The sequence below is a fragment of the Parasteatoda tepidariorum genome, chromosome 3, assembly GCF_982258835.1.
Source record: "Parasteatoda tepidariorum strain Cologne lab strain chromosome 3, Ptep-v5.0, whole genome shotgun sequence".
NCBI lineage: Eukaryota > Metazoa > Arthropoda > Arachnida > Araneae > Theridiidae > Parasteatoda > Parasteatoda tepidariorum.
The window spans coordinates 75,189,008-75,208,874 of NC_141757.1; the positions used below are offsets into that span (position 1 = coordinate 75,189,008).

At 29.7% G+C, this 19,867-nt stretch overlaps 3 protein-coding genes across 3 annotated transcripts in view; 2 read left to right on the forward strand and 1 right to left on the reverse strand.

Moving 5' to 3' along the window:
* Positions 1-8,769, forward strand: part of LOC107448735 (transforming growth factor-beta-induced protein ig-h3) — a 46,208-nt gene extending 37,439 nt beyond the window's left edge. Inside the window, exons 10-12 of the mRNA XM_016064040.4 lie at positions 2,479-2,615; positions 7,010-7,175; positions 7,721-8,769. Of these exons, the coding sequence (XP_015919526.3) occupies positions 2,479-2,615; positions 7,010-7,175; positions 7,721-7,945 (528 nt within the window). The 3' untranslated portion in view covers positions 7,946-8,769. The remainder of the gene's footprint in view (positions 1-2,478; positions 2,616-7,009; positions 7,176-7,720) is intronic.
* Positions 8,770-10,635: 1,866 nt separating this feature from the next.
* On the reverse strand, positions 10,636-16,489 carry LOC107448731 (uncharacterized). Its single transcript, XM_087159610.1, has 5 exons — positions 16,351-16,489; positions 16,075-16,224; positions 13,996-14,077; positions 11,971-12,155; positions 10,636-10,994 (listed from the first exon to the last, which is right to left on the reverse strand). Exons 1-5 carry the CDS (start codon positions 16,351-16,353, stop codon positions 10,905-10,907), a joined length of 510 nt encoding a protein of 169 aa, XP_087015736.1. The 5' UTR covers positions 16,354-16,489; the 3' UTR covers positions 10,636-10,904.
* A 151-nt stretch (positions 16,490-16,640) lies between these two features.
* Positions 16,641-18,642, forward strand: LOC107448730 (beta-catenin-like protein 1). Its single transcript, XM_016064032.4, has one exon. The coding sequence runs from the start codon at positions 16,783-16,785 to the stop codon at positions 18,469-18,471; it is 1,689 nt and encodes a 562-aa protein (XP_015919518.1). The 5' UTR covers positions 16,641-16,782; the 3' UTR covers positions 18,472-18,642.
* The last annotated feature ends 1,225 nt before the right edge of the window (positions 18,643-19,867 follow it).

Below are 19,867 nucleotides of genomic sequence, written 5' to 3' on the forward strand. Positions count from 1 at the left end.
TACTATACAGTAATAAAGATTAAGCTGATATAAAGTGTAATTTTAATTTAGTGAGGTTTAGAAATTTTTCAGCAAAGACAGCAATACCATCAACGATTATTATTTCTATAATAAAAAAAATTATATCATTATTATCGACTGAATGAATCTTTTTTCATTCAGTCGTTATATAATTTATAATTGTAGATCCAATAATTGTAGATCTAATTTCCTAATTCATAATTGTAGATCCAATTATAAACGATTATTATTTCTACAATAAAAAAATTGTATCATTATTATCGACTGAATGAAAACTTTTTTCATTCAGTCTTAATATAATTCATAATTGTAAATCTAATTTCCTAATTCATAATTGTAGATCCAATTTTCAACAATTATTATTTCTACAATAAAAAAATTATATCATTATTATCGACTGAATGAAAACTTTTTTCATTCAGTCTTAATATAATTCATAATTGTAGATCCAATAATTGTAGATCTAATTTCCTAATCCATAATTGTAGATCCAAATTTCAACGATTATTATTTCTACAATAAAAAAATTATATCATTATTATAGACTGAATGAAAACTTTTTTCATTCAGTCGTAATATAATTCATAATTGTAGATCCAATTTCCTTATTCATAATTGTAGATCTTATTTTAAGTCAGAATTATAACTGATATATTATCAAAAATATTTGTGAATTCAGAAATAAAATTGTCTAAGTTAACTTCTTATATTGACATATGAAATATTAACTATATATTATAATATAATTACATAAAATATTAACTTTTAACTTACCGGTTGACGTTCGAAAATGACTTAAATCATCCAAGTTTTCAATGTCTCAATAATTTGGCAGTCCGGAGAAAATTAAGATATTTCATTAGATGAATGAAATATTGTTGATGTTACTTTCTTGTCTTTACACTGTAAATTTTGGATAATTCATCTTTTCGTATAAATATTTTCCCGTCTCGAATCTAACAGAACTTCAATCCCTTTTCAACTTTAGTTGTTCGCGAGTAACAAAACAAAGCGTTAAAATCAGGAGTGCTTATTGAAATAAATGGGCGTTGCAGTGTTCAACTTCAGATGCTGTTAGTTTATGATATTTTAGTTCATCTCGTTTAGTTCGTCTCGTATTGTTTTGCATTTTACTTAAACAACGATAGATTTTGGTTTTTCTTAATTGAAACTGGGAACTCAGTGGGCTATGATTAAATTCTCGACTGTCTAGGTATTAAAAAGAGTATCAAGCTGGGATATTTTCATTTTCAGATTCTTAAGCTACTGTTCAAAATTCGGTCTGCGAGAATACTGTTTTAATTAAAGCATATAACTTCGTATAGTTCGCCGATTTCTTTCTTTATTGCGCAGTTTCCGCGAGTTAGTTCATCATTCCTTGCTTGTAGACTTTTGGTTTTATTTTGAAGTTCTGTGATAGAATTTTTTAACTCCTTCATAACTTCGCTGCTGAATGCAAGTGAATGGGTCAGTTAAGTGAATTAGTTATTGATGAGATTCTTGAGACCTTTGTTTCATCTGAATATCTCTCAATATCATCTGAATATCATCTGAAATATCTAAATTATGACTTGATTTACTAATAGATTTACTTAGATTTAATTAACTATTTTTTTAAAAGCTAACTCAAAATATTTGGTTATTTAGCATTAATGTTATGTGTAATATATACTTTGGATAATTAAGATTAATTTTGAAAGTAGGAAAAAAATACATGCCTATGATTTCAAGATTCCATTGGATAAAAATATAATATATATTTGTATATTAATATATATAATAATACAATAGTTATAAAGTCTAAAAATATTTTTAAAAAAATAACGGGCTAGCAAAAGCATAAATAAAATAAAAGAAACACATAAAGAGATAAATTTAAAAAAATAAAAGCAGACGATAAAATTAGAACAGAGAGTTTGATAAATTTAGACTTTCAGCCAATCATTACAAACTATTACCTGGATGTATCTAATTACGTTAGGTACAGGAAATCTATTATAAATCAAATGTTCGATGCAAATAACAAACTGCTGCAAAATATAAATGAATACATTGCAAATTCTCATCAACTATTTGCGTTATATTAATTAGTACCCTACTCCCCAAAATTCTTAAATTTTTCACAGAAAGAAATGGTATCAAATTCTTTTGCGAAATACCTCAACATTATGTTTGGCCTCACATACAAAGAATATTACTCAAAAAATTATTATTACAGCAAAAAATATTTCCGTAGTAGAATTTCGCAGAATAAAAAGGGCGATATTTTTAGTTTTGACCCTGTGTGTGACCCAACTTATATTTATTTCGTTATTCGTAGAAGTTATTTATTTACTAGTTTATATTCATTTATTGTTGGATTTATTCATTCATTTAGGAGTTATTTCATTCATTAAAAATTTCAGTTAGTAACTTCTATTTATTTTATTTCATTTCATTTGATCTATTTATTCATAGGAAGTAGGAGTGGAATCTGCAATTCTCGAAGATTCTGACATCGAAGGTCAGAACGGCGTTCTTCATATTATAAATAGAGTATTAACACCACCAAATCACAGCGTCATGGAATTACTGCAAAGCAAGGTTGAATATAGGTAACTTATCGTTCACCAAAATTAATATTGCCAATTCTTTCTTTTTTCCTTAGTAATTTATAATCTTTAACTGTATATATTTTTGTTTTTATATAATGCATTATAAAACATTTTATTTTATTTTACTTTATTTTATTCATTTTTTTTATTTTATTTATTTATTTATTTTATTTTATTTATTTATTTATTTTTTATTTATTTTTTTATTTTTTTTTATTTTTTTTTTTAAGTTTGGAAACTCTAACAATAATTTTTTAACTTCTTCCGAGATAGGGTGCCATCCCCTCTGCAGAGGATCAAAATTGTGATGGCATGTCTTCGGATCATCCTCAGGGATGTTTCCCAGACCGTCGCCAATAGCCCATTGTGCAGCTCTAGTGCGGCGTAAATTAACTACAACAACAACATCTTCCGAGATAGAAGTTAGAACTAATTGAACGAAAAACAGTTTTTAAACTTTCCAACAACGTCTGATTCAGAGCCGCGGTGACTCAGAATTCGAATTCCAGGGGTGGCTGGTCGATAAGAATGCTACGCACGTTTCGCACCAACCACAGCACTGAGATAAAATATCCTCAGTGGTAGACAGATCATGGGCTAAAATCTACTTGCCATCAAACCAACCGTAGAGGTTTTCCTCTCAAACACAAATACATGTTAGTTTCATCAAAAATTCATACACGAAGGGCTAGTTTAACCCAATGCTTGATCCAGAGTCGTGGTGGCTCAAGGGATAGAGGGTTTTCCTTATAAGGAGGTGATCCACATCCCAATCCCAGCAGTGGATGTTGATATGAATTCTGCTCTGAGCTTGCACCGACCACAGTGCTGACGTAAAACATCTTCAATGGTAGACAGATTATGAGTTAGAATATCCTAGTCATCAGACTAACCGTCGAAGGTTTTTGTAGTTTTACTCTCCATGTAATGCAAATGCGAGTTAGTTCCAATCAGGGGCCCCCATCAGGGGGGAAGGTGGGCGTACGATGCGCCCACTTAAAGCTTGGGGGGGGGGAATTTTTACACTAAATAAAACGAATAGTTTGGAGGGGATGGGGGCCACTGGTTCCAATGAGTCTTCCACGAAAAGTAGTTTTTCCCAATGCTTTATTAAGGAGTTTCATTTTCTTCTAGGTGTGGTTCAAAAATACAAGGCTACGGTTTAACATTGACAATCGTAAGCTTCAAAAATGATCGACTGTTCAATTCTGATAATTAAATAAATTGAAAAGACTGATTAGAAATTTCGGTTTGTCAACTATTTCCATTTTTTTTCTCTTTTATAAACGAAACGTGCAATGTATGTTATCTTGTTTTCGATATTTATTATAAAATAACTAAAATAAGGTTTCAATAGCATTTTTTATGATAATGACTGGAATTGGGTTCTCAATCATAATAAATGATGCAAATCATCGACATAAGTTTGTTAACTCGAATCAATGTGACTCTCATTTGAATCAATAAATTCGAATTACATGATTGGAACCAAAATTCTAACAACTTAATCAGGCTTCTTAAACTTTCTGTATTCGACTCCCTTTTACTAATGGTCCCGCAGTGGATCATTAAAACACGGTTCCCAGCAAATCACCGAAATCAAGCATCACTGGCTGCGGTTACTGTGCGGGTGGGTGACCACTTGAATCAGTCTAAGTAGGGACCGAGGGTGTGCGGTATTGTTCCTCGTTAAACTGTTCTACCGTAAAGTGCTCGACTTCGCGTGCAGATCGTCGGGCTACCGAAGCAGGAGTGCCATCCCCTCTGCAGATGATCATCCTCGGGGATGTTTCCCAGACCGTCGCCAATAGCTTATTGTGCAGCTTTAGCGAGACGTAAATGAACTACAACAACAGCCCTTTTACTTATGATACATTGGGATGGTTATGTTAATAAAGTTACAAACTGTAAACTTCATAATACGTTATGATGAATGATTGAAATTTATTTTGGCTGAGGTTATGTCGTTGTTGTCGTAAGCCATCAAAGCAAGAGGTACGATTTTTCTTGTTTTCCAGTGGCGCCATCTATGATCAAGAATTTGACTTCTATCACACCCATGCGTCACACCCGTTTTTAGGACTGGACGGGCCCATTCATACATCCACATATCGCGATTTTGACTTGAACCAGAGAACGATCAATCTCCAATTCAGTACCCCCAGAGGTTTAATTTGTTGTGTGAATATAGAGAACTTTGTGATCCGACAGATTTAACGTGCTCCAGTCACCATTTACTACACAGTTTCGATCGGCTGGATGCGAACCCCCGTTCTCACTAACGTAAGTCTATCGCTCAGCCAACCATGACATACCGGCCCATCTGAGATCATACACTTGTAATATCATCTGATGTCTTACTTTCCCGACCCGGAACATATAACTTAACTTACTCTCTTTTAATTTATTTCTCACTATTATTTTTAATTCGGCGAAATCGCAACTAACTTATTTCATTCTAAAATTCGTCCCGCAGTGGACTGATCGTTAAGACACGGTTCTCAGCAGATCACCGAAGTCAAGCATCACTGGCTGCGGTCAGTGTGCGGGTGGGTGAGCACTTGGATCAGTCTGCGTAGGGACCGAGGGTGTGCGGTATGGGTCCTCGTTAAACTGTGCAACCGTAAAGTGCTCGACCTCGCGTGCAGGTCGTAGGGCTACCGAAGCGAGGATGCCATCCCCTCTACAGAGGATCAAAATTGTGATGGCATGTCTTCGGATCATCCTCAGGGATGTTTCCCAGACCGTCGCCAATAGCCCATTGTGCAGCTCTAGTGTGACGTAAATGAACTACAACAACAACAATCATTCTAAAATTCGATATTGCAACAATCATAGATTTTCCAACAGAAAAACCTTTGTTCAAAAAATTATTATTATTAAATAACTAATTTGCCTGAACTATTCTATTATCAAAGCATTTTATCTGTTAAAAATCAAAAATTATTTTAAAGAAACGAAAAGTTGACTACAGAAATTTTTTAGCTAATTTTTGTCAAGAAATAGAACAGATTTTGTAAAGCAACACTCTCTCTTTATAATCAATGATTACGATACATAATTCTCTCCATCTCCAAAATTGACGGAACACATTATTTAAAAAGCTCTGGTCAATTCGTATCTTAATCGTTCCTATTTCTTTAACTTGGTTGATAATTCATTTTACAATTAATTAAGTTCGGTACCATTTCGGAGATTCGAAACTTTATTTTAGCATCAATTATTGTTTGGAATATTTAAGTGTCGAATAATAATTCGGAATTCGAATCAAATTTCTTTCATTCGAATTTATTTAATAATCATTTTTAATTAATTTTGTTATAACTAGTATAATAAGATATCCAATCTGAAATCATTGGTTACAAAGACGCAAGAACAATTTAATTTAAATCCTGAATATTAGTTATCGATGCCTGTGAGACGGCTAGAACGAAGTGTGTTTTTCAAGGCAAAATTTTCATTTTCAGTCTTCGCATATCAATTCCAATCAAGAGCAGTTCTTGCAGTGATTGCTAATCCCATACATTACAAAAATGTCACGCGCAACTTTTATTTACCACAACTAAGGTATTGAAAATACTCCTTTCTCTCAACTTGGCATTCCGTTTCAATGATCTGAAAATTAACATTAATTAACTCGAACAAAAAAAAAAAACAAAAAAAAAGGTTCGGATCGAAAGGTACAAGATATCCTCTTTCGAATGGTCTTAATCTGTTGACATTTGAGAGGCCATTTTTTGAAACGCAGAATGTTACTATTTGTTACACATTTTTACACATTTGTTTACATTGTTACACTGAATGTTACACATTTTACTATTTATAATGAAGTGCACCTCGAATATTCATCAAGGTTTAATGACCGGGTTTTTACACAATAAGATGCGATCTTTTAAGTTACTTCTAAATAAGCATTTGTTTTTTTACGGATGCAAATGTTTGGCGTGCAAGATATGTGGAACCTGCTTTATGGAAGTAAAGTATCACAGTTGAGTACAGAGGCGAAAGATTTTCGAACTAATTGCGTGAAACAAAAGTTTATGGAGTTGAACGTAAGTAGTCGTAAACCCATGAAATTGGGTTGGCTTTTCAACGACGGTTATAAACTAAAATAAAATAAAAACAAAAGTTTATAAAACTTGTTTACCCAAGGAAAATTTTAAACACAAAAATTATTCTTAGTTAATATTATTTGTTATAAATCTAACAATAATTAAACAAAAATTGAATGGTAAATTTGATTATATATCCTCTAAAATTATGTTAATTTTAAAACCCTAAAATTTGATTGAAAATTGTCGCATGTTCCTAGTAAGAAAAAATTCATAATTTTTTTTTGAAAAAATATCTCACAAAAAAATTTTGATATTTGTTTGATTTATTTATTTTAACAGCACGATGGCTGATGCTATACACCATGTGCAAGAATATGAACCTCATTTCCTGAACACGAGGGGAAACAAATCGTTCACAATTTTCGTTCCCACCAATGATGCTTTTATGCAATTAGGAGAAGACAATTTACATTCACTGATGAAAAATCGGAGAAAATTGAAAAAAGTAAGTTCATTTATATCAAGATAAGTTTTAAAAATAAAATGAATAAAAGCTTTTCTAAAATAGTTTTTTTTTCCATTAAAAGCGAACTTTCACATTTTATAAATAACTACAAAAATAAATAACAGAGTAAAAATAGTTTGTTTTTTTTTCCAATAAAAGCGAACTTTCACATTTTATAAATAACTACAAAAATAAATAACAGAATAAAAATTTAATCGAGATTTAAAACTAAAATACACTAACGCTTAGTGACAATAAAATATTCTCATTTGCTACATTTTATTATAATGCTCCGCGTTGTTGATTCATGTAGGGTAGGTTAATCGTGATTTATAGTTTTTTCAGTTAGCATAACCATCTGTTGATGAGCTTCAACACTAATTTTTTTTAAAATTTTGTGGAAAGACACTTGGTATATAGGCCGAATGCAGTAAATAATGCTAAGCTTTCAGTTTTTCTGTGATTGATTTTTCAAATTGTCATATGTTAGACACCTTATAATATCTAACCATACTGAATTGACCACATAACTATTTTCCTTTCAGATGGTCCAAAACCATGTGGTTGACAATATGTTTTCTGCTGGATCAATTCACCGCAATTTACAATACAATGTTCGAACTGAATATCAAACTGTAAATATACATAAAGAGAAAGATGGACTCATGGTGAATAAAGCCCATGTTATTGAACCAGATGTAGTAACAAAGGAAGGAATAGTGCACTGCATTGATCAAGTATTAATACCAGAAAGGAGGCGAAAGTCATGATTTTAGAGCTTTATCATTTTCATTCATCAGTAAATACTTATTACTTCATGAAAAGAAAAGGTTAAATTTGTATCAGTCAAAACATGATCCATTTTATAAATCATTACATAAGGATGACAAAACTAATGCCCATAACTGTCTGTAGGGATTATAGAACTTAGCAAAACAAATGACTTACATCATACAATTAGAGAGCAAAATAGCGAGTCAAGAGTTGCCAGCTTGGTGAAAATAAAACGAATAGAGTTTTCACAATTGATAACAAATGTTCAAATAAGCAATATATTCTTCACCTAGACATCAATGGTTGATAAATTTTTGGTGATTTACAGCTATGATGCGAGACAATGTCCTCTGGTAGATCTCACGAAAATTACGTTTTTTAAATGCTTTTAGAGGGGGGAAAAAGCTAGACAAAAAGAGACCAGGATATTAAACTGGTCCACTGTGGCCAATCTATCTGTTTGTAAAGGCAGTGTTGAGGTAATTTTGCACTATCCTGGAGAAGCTCATTCTTAGCTCTGACTCTTTAATGTATTGTCAAAGTTGGTTGCTTTAGCAAGTTCTATCTCTCTTTACAGTTACCAGCATTAGTTTTGTTGCACCCTTCATATATTAAAAGGTAAAATAAAGAAAACAAAAAAATATTGCACATTGATATCGAAAAAAAACATAGTATAAGAGTAACATAAGTTTTACCTCTTCCATTGATAAGTATTTTGTCTCATAAATAATGCCTTGTATTGTTAATATTTGTTTTGATCTGAACTAATATATGTGTAGTAATAGTACATTTATTTCATTAAAAATCATAACAAAATGTGTTTTATGTTTTTGTCTAGTCTTGATTGAATGATTTCTTCAAGTTATACTCCTTAAAATATGTAATCAATTGAACAAAAAAAAATAAAAGTTCTTTTACAGTTTACTGAATATTATTTTTTCTTAATTTCTTAACACTAACATCTATTATAACAATTAGTATTTCACAAAAAAATAATAAAAAGTTTAATATTAGAAAATTTTTAGTTCTATAATGCATTTAGTGTTTTATCTATTTATTTTTTGAAAAAACTATTGTGCAATTTAACTTTTTTTTCATACATTAGTTACAATAAATCTTGGTGTTTAAATGTTTTGTTTCAACGAAAGTTTTAATAGAAAGATTCAAAAGTCTCAATTATAATTGACATAAAAATTAACCAAAAGTGATGTTATAGCATTTTAATTTTACATAATAATAAATTTTTACTAACAAAATACTAAACTATATGTTCTAAAAATAGTAAATTTGTGCACCAATAAAATTCAACCAAGTATAAATTAAAGAGAGCATTAAGTAGAAATCAACACTTAATGAATTAATAATAAATTCTTTATACTATCTTTTATTCATAATTAAGTTTTAGGGCAATTCAGACATAGAAAAAAAATTTTTTTTTCATTTGTTTTTATATTAAAATATGAAGCAACAACTTCATAACACACCTAAAAGAGAAGACAAAGATAAGACTTATTAACTTACATTAAATCTGACATGAATTCATAAATTAACTAATGCTTTCAGAGGAAAATTGACTGGCCTTTTTACTTTAGTATAATTTCAAGTATATTGAGCTTTAAAATCACAGTCAAAAATTCATGACAATTTATAACAACTCTTACTGCATCAGAGAAAATGGTTTTATTTTTACTCTTACATGCTTCTAATTGCAGTTCTCGGTTGCTTTCACACATTTTTAAGTTTGATTAGAAAAAATCTGGTATTGTCAATTTGTTATAAAAACAATTATTAAAAGAATCTATTAAATTATTAAACTAGTATTTAATACCACTTATTATAACATTTCAAAGAAAAAACTTACTTACTACTTGTATAATCTCACTTTGATAGAATGCTTTAAAAAAAAAGAGCAATTATATAAAAATTTAATACTATTTTCAAACATTGATAATTGGCACATATTTTAGCCAGGTAATGACTTTTATTTTTAAAGTTTCCCCCCCCCCCAAGACAAAACCAGCTTTTACTATTACAAATGCTTTAAAGTCTAGAAGAACCTATAATAATAATTCCTTTTAATGCAAAAAATTAATTAATAATTTAGCTTCATGCGCCTTTTGAAAAGTTACAAAACAGCAGTACCAAACAAATGAGTGAGTATTAACGTAAAAATTCTAAAAATCAATCTTAAAAACTTTATATTTCTTAATGAAATAAAATTTTACTAGCCAAACTAACATTTTTTAGAAGAGAAATTATTGCTACCAAATTTTTTTCTTTTATTAATATTGAGACACAGGCGTTGAGATTTAACTGACCTTAGTTTTAAATAAGCATAATCAAACCTATCATCACATTTTGGCACCAAAAAAATAAGCGCACCACGCTGAATAACTTTTGATCTAGTGATCGGATCTACACGTTTTAGGATTCAATCTTAATGATTCAAGAAGGTGAACTAATTAATTAGTGTAGACGATATCTTAAGTTATGAAATCAAATACAAATATGTACTTTCTCTAAATAAATATACCCTTTTTTGATGGATTTGGATTTCTGATCCCCAAATTATAGGGGGTATCGTAGCCACAATCTGGGAAATATGGTCCCCATAGTTTGATCAATCTCAAATTGAATTTTTTTTTATATTACATCAATATCACCCTAACATAAACAAAACAAATAATGCAAATGAAAACACTTTATTAAATAATTTTGAATAATAGATAAAACAGCATATATTTTTTATAAAAATGCAATATTTACATAGGAAGTAGTGAACAATATTTACAAATTCTGCTTAACAAGTCTGTTAAAAAGTAAAATGACAAGACTGATTAACAAACAGAATAGATATGCTTTGATGATATGTGAGAGATGAGTAAACAAATCCACAATTCTGTTGAACTTTTTAAGGAAGAACAATAAGACAAGAAGTATACGGTTGAAAACGCTTCAATATAAACAAGTTTTCTTCATTATCCGTAAGAATTCTTCTTGGTTGACCTCACCATCATTATCTCGGTCGGCTTCAGCAAGCATTTCCTAATTTTAATTAAAAATAAATCATAGATATACAGGGTTTTCAGTAATTACCACCAATAATATGTGTGTGAAAAATTCCATAAAAAGTTACCTATCACAATATTAAACAGAGAAAAAAGCATCCAAAATTCCATGAATAATTATCTAAGTCAATAACTATCAAGGAAGAATTAAAAACATGAATTAATTTGATTTAAATAATAATAAATATTTTTTTCTTCCTAACGGCAGGCACTGAACTTTTAGGTTCTTTGCCTAGAAAGATGACGGAGGTGTTACTCATTTAACGTTACTCAGTGGGCACCTGTGAACCTAAGTGATGGAGGAGAGCAACATTGCCCACACCACACTGCCACAGATACCCGCTTTATAGGGTAGGCCACATTCACACAATAAAGAACAATACACAGAGAGAAACATCCATGCCCAGAGCGGGATTTGAACCCGCAGCCACTGGCTTCGCAGTCAGGTACAATAACCACTCGGCCATCTGGCTGGTAAAATAATAATGAGGGGCATATTAAATTCCAGCTTTTCTAACTGACTGGTATAAACCTAAATATTCCCTTCAAGCATACCATATCAGTGATCAAATAAAACATTTAACAAAAATTAGACATTTAAGCAGTTTTTTGTTATTTCAGATTAAGTATAGATTTTGAAATTCCAGATATCATGTGAATTCAGCTACAGTTATGTAGATGAATGCATAACCATTGGTTTAATGTAAGAAACAATTTTTCAAAAAAAAATTAAATAAGCATTCCCCTAACAGTTAAATATTAAACTAAAAAATTGTACGATTGCTTAAAAAATTAACAATCAGTAAGGATATTAACTGGACATTAAATATATAAAATTATTAAAGTTTAAAAGGAAAAAAAAAATTCCCTCCATTGCATACCTCTTTTGACAGAATTAGAAATTTAATGAAATCAATAATATAATTTTAATAAAATAAAAATATGTAGCTTACTCTTAATTCTTCATCCGAAATATTTTCTCCCAGCTCCATTGCTACTCGTTTCAAATTTTTGAAGGATATTTTTCCAGTATTGTCATCATCAAACAGCTGAAAAGCTTTCATAATTTCTTTATTTGCATCCTTATCACTTATCTTTTCAGCCATCAACCTCATGAAATCATCATAGCAAATTTTACCTACATCAAATACATAGGAAATTTTTAAATTTCACAAAAATGTTCGGCATTATACTTATAATTGTGGTATTGTCAAGTTCCAATTTATTTTGAGAAAAGACGTAGTTCATTAAATTTTTTGTAAAGGAAAATGTTTTGAAAAAACAACAAATTAAGATGAATCAAAAGCCAAACATTTTAAAGTTATGCCAAGTTCTATAAAATTTTGAAAAATAAAAATATATATTTGATTGTACTAGGATTACATGCACTCATATATTGATTTTTGCATTAAGAAATGTGTTTTTTTTTCATGGCAAATTAAAGATATGCATAACCTATAAAAATATTGTGAACAATAGCAGGAATTATTATGAAACGCAGAAAGAAATAATGTGCTGTGCTGCTAAAAAAAATTATGAAAACCAATTAGGATTGATTCTGTTAATAAGGGAGTAGCAATACATAATAATTCCTGAAATAAAACAAAATTGTTGTTTATCACCAAGTTTGGTCAGCAAATTTGCAGTGTAATGTAAAAAATTTAATTAATACCAAGTTTACATTGCATAGGCTCCGATTCATAAAGCAAAAAATTAAACAGAGCACGACTGAAATAGGTTGCATTTTTGTTAAGATAGCAAAACTAGAGGGGGCTATTCAGAGAGAAAATATAATAAGAAAAGATGTAATTGTTAAAAAAAAATAATCATAATAAAACTTGACCACAGAAAAATAAAAAACTTCAATTGCAAGGCTGCCACTCAAATCTGGAGAAAAAAAAATTCCCTGTGTTTTCCCTGTACATATTATACCCTGTACAACAATTACTGTGCTCTTGTGTGAGCTATATTGGGCCAGAGCTCATTCTAGGCAGGGTAAACAGGGCGCAGCACCCTGCTGCCCTTTTAGTCAAAAGAATCCACCCTGTTGCCCCTGAAGTAAATTAGTGCCCTGATGTAATAGTGTCCATACCCGTTCTTTCCTCAACCCTTCTTTATTTTTCCACCAAACTGTACAATGGGTTTCTCAAACTTTTCAATGCTTTTTATTTAGTTTGTTGTTGCTGTCAATACATAGATTTATATGGGAAAGGAAAAATAGCCATCACACCCCCTTATTGCACTTATCTTTGAAAGTTTGCAGTTACTTCCACTGTCATTAAATCATAATTATTAATCATTTTAATTATTAAATCATAACTACAGACACTTAAAAACGTACATTTATTATTTTATTAATATATGCATGCATTTTAAATAAATTACTGAGATAATTAGCTCATTAACTCGATATATATGTTAATTTATTAATAAAAATTAGTAATTAATATGATTGCTTTGCTACTTCTAGTAAAATTAAAAATAAAAAAAATTCTTTTACTAATTGAAAATGTTTTTTAATAGAACGTGTAAGACCCAGAGAAAGAAATTGTTGCCTTTTTAGAATAATAATGTCCCTTTTTTAAACTTTTGCACCCTGCCCTTTTTCTGCCTAGAATGAGCTCTGTATTGGGCTAACTATATTTATTAGTTTTAATTGCTGGAAAAACAACTAAACATACTTAAAGAAATCTATCACAAATGAGATAGTTTTGTATAGCTGAAATATCATGGTTAAATATCCCATAGATTATGCTTTGAGTGGTCACCCTTTTTTAAAAGACAAAAATAAGGAACAAAATTCCCTGTATTCTCCCAGTTTGTTAAGAAAAAATCAAAATTCCCTGTATCTTCCCTGTTATTTTAGGTGATTTTTAAAGTCCTTGTATTTTCCAGGTTTTCCCTATTCTCCCTGTGAAGTGGCAACCCTGAATTGAATTAACACAAAAAAATAAAATATTTAAAATCAATATTACAACCTGAGTTGTCCTTATCTACTTCTAATATCATTTTCTTAATTTCCTCCTTTCTTGGTTCAAATCCCAAGGCTCTCAAAGCTACCTAATATAAAATTGTAACAGAATTTAACATTGGAAAAATTTTATAATTAGTACTACAGAGATGCCAACTTGCTCCGGACAGCAAATAAATATTTTAAAGTGGTAGTTCATCAATTATGATTCTTGGTTTAATAAATTCCAATTTAGTAGATTTTTATCCACCACTATTTCTAAATAATTCGTAGGCTTATATAATTCACCACTTTTTAGTACTTATGTCAAGCTATACCTGTTAAACAGCAAGCAAAAATAGCCAAATGTTTGCAAAATTTATTTTGTAGTTATTTACCGCTTTTTTAGTAGTTTTGGTGTGTCCGGAGCAGTTGGCATCTCTGCTACTATGTTAATTTTTTGGAAAATAAATTTTCATCTACTACACTGCAGTATTTTCATAAGTTGAAACTGCTTGTATATTTTTAAAAAAAATATAAAGCTTTTATAAAGAATGCAACAAAAGATTTTTGAGATGGGATTGTTAATGAAATAAAGCTTACTTTTCACCTTTTTGAATAACAATGATTTTGACAATATTCAATTTTTTAAAGCTTTAACTTGTGAAATCAAGGTGCACCTTATTGGTATCCTATAAACTTTAACTAGTAATAAAAATGGATCTATCATGAAATGGAAAGTTTTTAAGGAAAACAAATTTTCATTTAACTAAAATAGTTATTGGTCTGGACCTTTGCAAAATATATGAACATATTCCGCATATTAAACTTAATAAAACTGCACAAAAGTTAACTTAGCAGCGACATAAAACTATTTTCAGGGATGAGCTTGGTAAAAAAAGAAGAAAAAAGGCTAAAATAGAAATTTATAAATGTTGTGTGCGAAACACATTTTCAATAATTTTAAAAATAACTGAAATTTGAGCAAGAGTAAAGTGTATGTATGAACCACATATCCATAGAATATTATCAACATTTTAATCAAATAAATGGATGCATGATTTTTATTTAAATTCTGTGTAATCTGTAAAGTGTAGTTTTAAACTATGAAAAATACGAATTGTGATAAGTGATTTTCAATTCATGAATATGAATTGCGATATGTAATTTTAAATTACAAGAATATTAATCGAGATCTGTAAACAATTGCCCTTTTTATTGTTACTTGCATGAATACGAATCTCAACGTGCGATTTTTAAATCCTGTAAATAAGAATCTCGATATGGGCCTTAAACCAAGTTAATATATAAATCGCTTTGCATAATTTCACATCTTGTGAATGCCTATTATGGTACGTAATTTTAAATCATGTGAATATGAAGCATGATTCATGACTTTAAATTACACAAATATAATAGTAAATTATGTTTATATAAGTAAAAGAAAATTGTAAAAAAGTAAATTTTTTTACACAATTCAAAAAAGAATTTCTTGAAAAGGTGGTATTTTTCTAATTAATAAATTGTAAAAAGGAGATAAAAACTCATCCTAGTACTTTCACATGAATAGAATTTAAATACTTATTATTAGGCCCCAAAAGAAAATATTTTAAATATTTATGCCACAGAGATGCAGAAACTATTTAATAGAAAAATGCAGATAGATTGCAAGATGACCTAGAAAACAAAAACATGAAAAATAACTTAAATTAAAAAACACTTTTCCTTTACTCCCCTATTTTAAATACAATAGAGAGATTTTAACTAGGAAACTTGGGAATAGGATAAATTGAAAAAGCAAGTGAAGTTGCACTAGAAAAAAATTTAAAAAAAAAAACAATTTTACCTGATAAATGAAGATAATATGAAGAAAGTAAAAAAATTATATATGATATTAGGTAATTAAGCACAATATATTGGATTTAGGCATACCACTTATTGAAGTTAAAGTCAAAAATACATTTTGGCTTTGAGTAATATACAAAAACATTATTAATTCTTGCATAGATTTTTATACAGGTTCGAACTGCCTGCTATTTAGCAAATATACAAATAATACGTTTACAAGTAATACGAATACAAATAATACGTTTGTTTTCATAATTACCTTAAGATCCTTAGTTTCAATATAGCCAGCACCTTTAGTATCAAATAAATTGAAAGCGTCTTCAACATCTTTCTTTTGCTCGGTTGTCAATTCGATTTTTACGTTAGCTTTCTTTTTTGATCCACCAACAGATGATTTTCTGGAAGAGGTCTAAAAAGAATTTGTTTCCAAATCAAACACTAAAATTTAATAATAGTAATGTGGAAAACAAAATTTAAAAATGAAAGTTACAAATGATATTTTATCTTACTAATTTAATAATATATTAATGTATACCATATTGTTTTTGGCCAAGAATCTGTTATCCGTATGGAAAATATTTATTTTTGTTTATAACAAGAGAAGCGCCAAAACTGTTGTGAGTTGAGATAGACTTTCCTGAATCTAATAAATTTATTTCTTAAGAAGTATTTTCTGAAATAGGATTAATTTACTATCAAAGCCATTCATAATAATTAATTTTAAAAGAAGTAATAAAAAGAAAATAGAAACAACTTTGTATCAAAATCAATATAAGCTGTAAGCTTATGCATATTACTCGAATAGCTCTAAATCTGGTAACAGTAAGCTTACTTGAACCACAACAATTAAGATCTTTAAAAAAGATTTCCAATTTTTTTCTTTTATTAAATAAATAATTCTAGAATATTATATAATATATAATTATAATTAAATAATTTAGGAAGAAGTATCAAAGTATTTGTAAAAATGGATGTTGGAGAACTATTAAGTTATAAACCAGCTAAAGAGCCCAGAAGGGTAGCTATAGAAGATGATGATGTAGAAGTTAGACCGAGATCTAAGAGACTTGCTAACATTCCTGAAGCCCACCATGATCGCCGACCAACTAAGATGATGAAAACGCAAGATGAAAATAAGGAAAATTTTAAGCAAGATTTGGAGGGTGAGTCTGAGCTTCCTGAGGGAGAAAGTGGAGTACTGGATGACACTACTTTAAAAAAACTGTTGTTGTCTTTTGAAAAGAAAGTTTTAAAAAATCAAGAGCTTCGTATCAAGTTCCCCGACCAACCCGAAAAGTTCATGGATTCCGAAATCGAATTAAATGATATTCTCCTCGAAATGCATGTAATTGCTACACAGCCAGACTTGTACCATATATTAGTTGAACTGAACTCTGTTTCAACCATACTGGGTTTGCTTACTCATGAAAATACGGATATATCAATTGCAGTTGTCGATCTCTTGCAAGAAATGACTGATATTGATACTCTTAATGAAAGTGAAGAAGGTGCTACAACTTTAATTGATGCGATGTTGAATGCACAAGTTATTGCAGTGTTGGTGCAAAATTTGGAGCGACTGGATGAAAAAGTTAAAGAAGAAGCTGAAGGAGTACACAACACTCTTGCTATTATTGAAAATCTGGCAGAATTTAAAACGGATATGTGTGTAGATGCTGTTGAACAAGGTCTGATGCAGTGGATATTGAAAAGAATCAAATCTAAAATGCCATTTGATGCCAATAAACTCTATGCCAGTGAAATTCTGTCAATCTTGCTTCAAAGACATGATGAAAATAGGCAATCTCTTGGAACAATGGAAGGCATTGATGTTTTATTGCAACAATTGGCTTATTTCAAAAGAAATGATCCGTCAAGTGCTGAGGAACATGAAATGATGGAAAACTTGTTTGACTGCATTTGCTCCTCTTTGATGTTTCCTGCAAATCGGGAAAGATTCTTAAAAGGAGAAGGTTTACAACTTATGAATCTAATGTTGAGAGAGAAGAAGATGTCTAGAAATGGTGCTCTAAAAGTTTTAGATCATGCTATGTGTAATGCAGAAGGAGCCGACAATTGTAATAAATTTGTTGATATATTAGGTTTAAGAGCTATATTTCCATTATTTATGAAAACTCCAAAGAAGAACTGGAAAAAAGGGTTGTCTATCGAGCAACACGAAGAACACGTCTGCTCTATAATTGCATCGATGCTGAAGAATTGTAAGGGTCAACAACGTCAACGACTTTTAAACAAATTCACGGAAAATGATCACGAAAAGGTTGATAGGTTGATGGAACTGCATTTTAAATACCTTGATAAGGTGCACTATGTTGATGTTCAAATTGAAAAAGAAAAATCTAAACTTAGTGAAAGTGAAATTGATTCTGTCATGGAAGAAGAATTCTATTTACGTCGCCTTGAAGGTGGTCTTTTCACACTTCAACTTATTGACTACATAATGGTTGATATTTGTTGTTCCGGACCCCCTAGTATTAAACAGCGTGTGCTCCAGATTTTAAATTTGAGAGGAGGCTCTATCAAAACAATTCGAAATGTAATGAGAGAATATGCTGGTAATATGGGGGATGCTAATGATGCTGCTATCAGAGAAGCAGAACAACAAAGACTTTTGCAATTTGTTGATCGTTTTTAAAATCATCTGTTAATGGTCATGATTAATCTTTTACATATTCTCATATCTCCATTCTGAATTTTTACTTTTGAAAGTATGTGCTAATTATTTTATGTTTATGTATAATATTTTGTTACATTAGAAGCATTGTTTAAGGTGCATTTCTCTTATAATAAAAATTGTTCTCTGTTTGTGTAGTAATATTTACACTGCTATAAATTGCCACATTTGATAAATTAAGAAATTAAAATGACTTATCATTTTAAAGAAAAAAAATTGTTTTTTTTTTTACTATGAATGAAAGAAAAAGCATGCTGTATTATTTTTTTATAAACATATATGAAATCTTTATTAATAAACTGTTGCTTAATGCAATGTATTAATAATCCATTTTATTGTCCTAATAAGGGAAAATTGTAATAATTAGTGAGGAACTGAATAGTAGTTTGGACAAACACAGAATATTCGGCCATCAAATATTATTTGGAGATTTTAATTTTGACCAAAATATTATATATTAATACCAATATGAATATTTTATAAAACATCAATAGCATTAAAGATTTAGTACTAGCAAAATTTTAATAAATGACTGATAAAATTATTTTAATAACACCTATAATAAAAGCTCACTATTTTTGAGTTTTATTTGCTTTAGGCATTATTTAGATATTATAATCACAGTAGTAGATTATTAATCAAACAGCTTTATTGTTTTTTTTTATGAACATATATTAAAATAATTTGTTATTCAAGAGTTTTATTAAATGATATAATTGCCATTTTTTTAATTAAACCGAAATAAAATGAAAATATTATTTATAACAATGTCTTTGGCCAATAAAGTAATGTTAGCTCTTTTGAGATGGTGTTTTATAATTTTCGTACCTTTTAAATTTTTTATGTTTTTAATATTTTCCCTAAAAACTATCCTTATCTCTTCTAGTTTCCAAAAATTTTCTTTATCTAATTAAACCTGAACAATTGCAACAATAACTGTAAACTTAAATTTCATTAACATGTAAGACCACAACAATGATTACCAGATAATTTCTCTTGGGCTGAAATTAATTCGGTATTTATGATGAAGGAAAATTTTAAATGAAATTTATTACATAAAGAAGAGAAAGCAAGATTGTGTTTTTATGATTCGGTTAAATTAGGAATTTTATTCTTCGAAATCGGAATTTTTCCCCTTCCCAAAAATTTTAATTTGCTATACCCTTGGCAGGTCGTCCGGCTACCAAAGTGGGAAAACCATTCCCTTTGCACAGGCTCAAAATTGTGACAGAATGTCTGGACCATCTTCAGGGATGTTTCCCAGATCGTCGGCAATAGCCCATTTTGCATTTCTATAGTGACATGCTGCTCAACCTTAATTCTTTAAAGAGTTCTCTTGTGTTTTGAGTTCATTAGT